Below are 6,501 nucleotides of genomic sequence, written 5' to 3'. Positions count from 1 at the left end.
TCCCGCTTTGACTTGGTCTGCGCGCGCATCTGCTATGAATAAAATCAGACGGTGTTTGTCCTCCACTAGGTTGATCTGGAAATGAACCAATAGAAAGTCATCATTATAGATTTTTTTCGATCGATTTGATTGGTTTGATTTAGGTTTGGGAGAGGAGGAGGTTTTAAAGAGGAAACTATAACAACGGAGGACTTATAATATAATCCCGAAATCAAAGAGGGAAGAAAGAAAGCTGTTCCGGGAGCGAACCTTATCTGTATGGGATAACGTTCGCCACGGTCGAGGCCGATAATTAAACCCACAACTTGTAAGTTAGAAGGCAGACGTTCTACCTTCCAAGCTAGCTACTAGCTACACTGGTAATCGAACTTTGAAATTGAAGTTGTATTTTTATTTTATACTTAAAACGAATGGATAGATTTGATTTCTACACCGACAAAACGTAGTGCCAAGGTATAACTGTACTAACAACTCATAACCACCTTCTAAACTGCAGCCAACTGAAACCGGATAAACCTTGCACACAAATAGATCCCATGTAAGCAAACTCAAAAGCCATTCAAGTTGCCACGTTCTGGAAATTCAAGATCTGACGTTCAAGTTTGTTTCCGGACACGGTAAGTATAACTTTACTTACAATAGCGGTAGTGGTGACAGCGTTAGACTCGCTCTCAGGGCCCGTGGGGTTGTCACGCGCCTCCACTGTCAGTTTCAATGGTAACTGGGCAGACCGGAGCTCGGATAGGACCTTGATGTTCTTCAGAATACCGGTGGCAGGGTCCAGGTTGAAATAGGAGGCAGCGTCCGTGTTGTTATCCAGGAGCCGATACTCGACTAGACCGAACTTGCCACTGTCCTTGTCTGTCGCCTGAGGGATGAAGGGGAAAAACAAAGATAGTAAACGTAATCCATCGTTAGTAGTTTTTCCTCTAGAACTACCTGAAAACGGCTACTTAGTCTGTGGCGTATAATGTCTCTTAGTAGATATGTCAAACTGTTTTGACTTGGCAGGGCGGAGCGCTACCATGCTCCTTAATAGGGAGAGGAAGTGGGGATTTTTGTGTAGATTGCCGAACTAATGTGGAATGTGGAACAAGCGTAATAACCAAGCTTGCCCGAGAACGCACCGAGAAGGCCCTTAGACTTGTTGAACTTGTTTCACTTTTATTTCGAAACATTCCGGACTGCTGATCGGAAGATGACATGCTTGTTATTTCTTCCGAAAACACGGTTTTACCATTGATTGTTAAACTGGCGGGTGTTAAATAAAGCTTACCTTGACTGGCATGGGTGTAACTCCCAGTTCATGCTTATCTCGTGCCATAGCTCCATAGAATACTTGTTTGTTAAACTCTCGGGTGTTAAAGCTTACCTTGACTTGCATGAGTGTCACTCCCAGTTCATGCTTATCTCGTGCCATAGCTCCATAGAATACTTGTTTGTTAAACTCTCGGGTGTTAAAGCTTACCTTGACTTGCATGAGTGTCACTCCCAGTTCATGCTTATCTCGTGCCATAGCTCCATAGAATACTTGTTTGTTAAACTCTCGGGTGTTAAAGCTTACCTTGACTTGCATGAGTGTCACTCCCAGTTCATGCTTATCTCGTGCCATAGCTCCATAGAATACTTGTTTGTTAAACTGGCGGGTGTTAAAGCTTACCTTGACTTGTATGAGTGTAACTCCTAGTTCATGCTTATCTCGTGCCATAGCTCCGTAGAATAGTTGTTTGTTAAACTGGCGAGTGTTAAATAAAGCTTACCTTGACTTGCATGAGTGTAACTCCCAGTTCATGCTTATCGCGTGCCATAGCTCCGTAGAATACTTGTTTGTTAAACTGGCGGGTATTCTCCGGGTATTCAAACTGAGGGGAATTATCATTAAGATCGACAACTTGGATGTTGATTTGAGCCATGGACCGGCTTGGGTTAACCAGACCTGAGAGAAAACATGAGATAGATTAATCAAGTGTCTAATATGCTAATATCTAAAAAGATTATGAGGATTGGAGAACGGTTTGCATGATCAGCCTCGGTAGCATAGTGGTCAAGACGCTCGCCTGGTAAACAGGAGGGCGTGGGTTCGATCCCAGCCAAGGCATGGAATTTTATCCTCATTTATTTGAGATTTTGACCACATAATAATGGAGCTCTAAGCTCTAAGGGTTAGGTGGTAGAAAACGCCTCCGGCGTTAACCTCGCCTAGCGGTTATCTTCCACTCAAGAGTCTATTATTATTATTATTATTATTATTATCAGCGATAATATAAGAACTTCACTTACCTAGTATCTATGTATTTATGTATGTAGGTAGATACGTATGCTCGGACTAACTACCTGAATCCTATTCTGTCTTTACGAAAGATTTCTCAATCCGAAAGTCGCGTTGTAATTTTCGCTTGAAAACTAGCTCATCGTTCTTATAGTGAGAAGCCCTTGGTGCATTTGGACCTCTGGTCCTGGTAGAAGTAGATATGTATAAACCAAGTGCCTCCTCTAAGTCGAGATCTAGTGTTTTTGGCACATAAAGATTTTATTTATTTAATATACCTTATTTATACTGTCGGCTAAGACTAAAAAGTCCCATTATGCCAACAGTTTAAACAGGCCTCATTTATTTTCATCAAACATAATTAAGTACATACATAGGTTTAAAATTGAAAAGGATGGAGAAAATTATAAATATAAAAAAGATATTAATGGTAATAGTCACAAAAGATCACAAAACTGTCACAAAAGATCTAACCAGGTCGCAGTGACCAAGGGCGTTTATTAAAGCCGATGGCCCTACCTTTACCAATACCAATACCAATACCAATAGCCACCAAAGAGGTTGCCACTAAAGAAGATTAACCAAGGGAAGCGTTTAACTTACCAGTCAACGTATCTAAGCGTACAGTGAGGTTGTATTCGGGTGCCATTTCATAGTCCAAATCAGGCCTCGTCAGACGAACTTCGCAGTTCCTGTCAGCTGTCACGTTCACTTGAAATAGATCTGTGGAGAAAACACACGTTGCGGTCACCTTTAACGTTTTCAACGGGTTACTTTCGGGTGTTCTTGTGTTGACCCAGCACCTAAATGGGGAGTATTGTCTCTCCTCTCGCCCGTAGCATGCCCATCCCCAATTTTTTGTCGGTGTTGGGATCTTTTGCATGGCAAGCAAGCGCATTACCACGCTACGACACAGACTCACAAAGTCCAATTTAGCAGATGTTTCATTGGACATAAAAGTTGGTGAAACACTTTTCCATAGCAATTTATTTAGATTGGAATTTACGTTGATATAAAAATTTACCTTGATAGTTTCCAGAGGTTAGCGAGCATCGGAGGGGTACCACCTGGCTGTGTACCCGGTTATTGATCACGGTCAGACTCTTCACCAGAGTGTTGGCGGGACTGTTCTCGGCTATCTGAATGGTGTACGAGTCATCAGCGAAGGCCAGACCCACATCGGGCGGTACTGTGGCGACATGCCGGACGAAGATGGGCAGAGACATGACCGAGCTGAGCTGGGGCTTTAAGAAATAATTCAAGGGAAAAGACCAAAGTTATTTCTTATCGAGGTTTATTTATTATCGAGTTTTATTTCTTATCGACGGGTTCTTTTTAGAGAGGTTTGATAGAGGGAACTGTAACTGCTAAGGGCTCATTTTGTCCACACTTGGTTGACCGGCCATCGATCGATGTCGACTGAACCGTCCACACTGCCTCGACAACATAGATTCACCTCACCGATCGACTATGTGTGGACACACCACAAAGTTGTTTTTATCGTCCCGAAAGCGAAGAGAAACGGAAGACAGGATAGGAGAAAGCCTGCCATTCCGATAAACCTTATCCGTTAAGGATAAAATCCGTCTCGGGCGGGAATTAAACCCGGGACTTAGTACTTACAAGACAAGACGTGTTACCCTCCAAACAAGACTGGTATTCAGTCTGCAAAAGGCAGTAAAGGCACCTAGCAAAATGCATTAAACATTCGAGAGGGCGTAGAAAAAATGCCGAGAGTGTGGAGAAAAGGTGACTTCAGTTTTTGTGTTTGTTCGTTTGAAACTTTTTCATCACAACTAAAAGCATTTACTCTTTACAAAATCAGAGTAAATAGGTGTTGTTTGAAGAGTGGAGATACTTAAACTAAAGTAAGTATGTAGTAGGTACTTACTTGTCGACTACTTGGAAGTTGTAGTAGTACTTGAACTTTCCAAGTATCTACAGAGGTCCACCAAATTATTGCTTCAGGATCGAAAAAGGTAAAGTAATCACTTGCAAAAAGGTTGTGTGGGGACTGTTTATCATTACCGCTTTTTACTTTCTATTACCTAGCTACGTTATGTGTAAGGATCTCATTACAAGAAAGTATTATTAAATACAAAATTCACTACTAAAGCATTTACATTTTATCTAAGTACATATTGGAATAGGTCTAAATCTAAATAAATCACACGTAGGAAGGTTTGATAGAGGGAACTGTAACTGCTAAGGTCTTATCGTCATGAAAGCCAAGAAAGAAAGCCAGCCGTTTCGAGAACGAATCTCATTTGTTAAGGATAAAATCCGCCCCGGGCCGGAATAAGGCAGACGTGCTACCTTTCAAGCTAACTAGGCTGGCAATGGTTTATCAAGCAAGGCTGACAATCTAACTAGACTGGGCTTGAAGAGGCTTGATAGAGGGAACTGTAATAGATTGAATGGTTTATCAAGCAAGGCTGGCAATCTAACTAGACTGGGCTTGAAGAGGCTTGATAAAGGGAACTGTAATAGATTGAATGGTTTATCAAGCAAGGCTGGCAATCCAACTAGACGGGGCTTGAAGAGGCCTGATAGAGGGAACTGTAATAGATTGAATGGGTTTATCAAGCAAGGCTGGCAATCTAACTAGACTGGGCTTGAAGAGGCCTGATAGAGGGAACTGTAATAGATTGAATGGGTTTATCAAGCAAGGCTGGCAATCTAACTAGACTGGGCTTGAAGAGGCTTGATAAAGGGAACTGTAATAGATTGAATGGTTTATCAAGCAAGGCTGGCAATCTAACTAGACGGGGCTTGAAGAGGCCTGATAGAGGGAACTGTAATAGATTGAATGGTTTATCAAGCAAGGCTGGCAATCTAACTAGACTGGGCTTGAAGAGGCCTGATAGAGGGAACTGTAATAGATTGAATGGGTTTATCAAGCAAGGCTGGCAATCCAACTAGACGGGGCTTGAAGAGGCCTGATAGAGGGAACTGTAATAGATTGAATGGGTTTATCAAGCAAGGCTGGCAATCCAACTAGACGGGGCTTGAAGAGGCCTGATAGAGGGAACTGTAATAGATTGAATGGGTTTATCAAGCAAGGCTGGCAATCCAACTAGACGGGGCTTGAAGAGGCCTGATAGAGGGAACTGTAATAGATTGAATGGGTTTATCAAGCAAGGCTGGCAATCCAACTAGACGGGGCTTGAAGAGGCCTGATAGAGGGAACTGTAATAGATTGAATGGGTTTATCAAGCAAGGCTGGCAATCCAACTAGACGGGGCTTGAAGAGGCCTGATAGAGGGAACTGTAATAGATTGAATGGGTTTATCAAGCAAGGCTGGCAATCCAACTAGACGGGGCTTGAAGAGGCCTGATAGAGGGAACTGTAATAGATTGAATGGGTTTATCAAGCAAGGCTGGCAATCCAACTAGACGGGGCTTGAAGAGGCCTGATAGAGGGAACTGTAATAGATTGAATGGGTTTATCAAGCAAGGCTGGCAATCCAACTAGACGGGGCTTGAAGAGGCCTGATAGAGGGAACTGTAATAGATTGAATGGGTTTATCAAGCAAGGCTGGCAATCCAACTAGACGGGGCTTGAAGAGGCCTGATAGAGGGAACTGTAATAGATTGAATGGGTTTATCAAGCAAGGCTGGCAATCCAACTAGACGGGGCTTGAAGAGGCCTGATAGAGGGAACTGTAATAGATTGAATGGGTTTATCAAGCAAGGCTGGCAATCCAACTAGACGGGGCTTGAAGAGGCCTGATAGAGGGAACTGTAATAGATTGAATGGGTTTATCAAGCAAGGCTGGCAATCCAACTAGACGGGGCTTGAAGAGGCCTGATAGAGGGAACTGTAATAGATTGAATGGGTTTATCAAGCAAGGCTGGCAATCCAACTAGACGGGGCTTGAAGAGGCCTGATAGAGGGAACTGTAATAGATTGAATGGGTTTATCAAGCAAGGCTGGCAATCCAACTAGACGGGGCTTGAAGAGGCCTGATAGAGGGAACTGTAATAGATTGAATGGGTTTATCAAGCAAGGCTGGCAATCCAACTAGACGGGGCTTGAAGAGGCCTGATAGAGGGAACTGTAATAGATTGAATGGGTTTATCAAGCAAGGCTGGCAATCCAACTAGACGGGGCTTGAAGAGGCCTGATAGAGGGAACTGTAATAGATTGAATGGGTTTATCAAGCAAGGCTGGCAATCCAACTGATTTTTTTTTTTTTTTTTTTTTTTTTTTTTTTTTCCACTAACAGGAC

General features: G+C 42.8%; 1 protein-coding gene across 1 annotated transcript in view; it reads right to left on the bottom strand.

Annotated features, from left to right (window-relative positions):
* Window positions 1-6: 6 nt before the first annotated feature.
* Window positions 7-6,501, bottom strand: part of LOC103512123 (cadherin-99C-like) — a gene marked incomplete at both ends in the record, with an annotated part of 29,171 nt that continues 22,676 nt past the window's right edge. The window contains 4 exons of the mRNA XM_026823752.1: window positions 7-75; window positions 638-868; window positions 1,761-1,936; window positions 2,873-2,992. Of these exons, the coding sequence (XP_026679553.1) occupies window positions 7-75; window positions 638-868; window positions 1,761-1,936; window positions 2,873-2,992 (596 nt within the window). The remainder of the gene's footprint in view (window positions 76-637; window positions 869-1,760; window positions 1,937-2,872; window positions 2,993-6,501) is intronic.

This window comes from Diaphorina citri, unplaced genomic scaffold (assembly GCF_000475195.1).
Source record: "Diaphorina citri unplaced genomic scaffold, Diaci psyllid genome assembly version 1.1 scaffold2, whole genome shotgun sequence".
Classification (NCBI taxonomy): domain Eukaryota; kingdom Metazoa; phylum Arthropoda; class Insecta; order Hemiptera; family Psyllidae; genus Diaphorina; species Diaphorina citri.
Note: the sequence above shows the minus strand (reverse complement) of the source record. Positions and strands in the feature narration are given on the sequence as shown.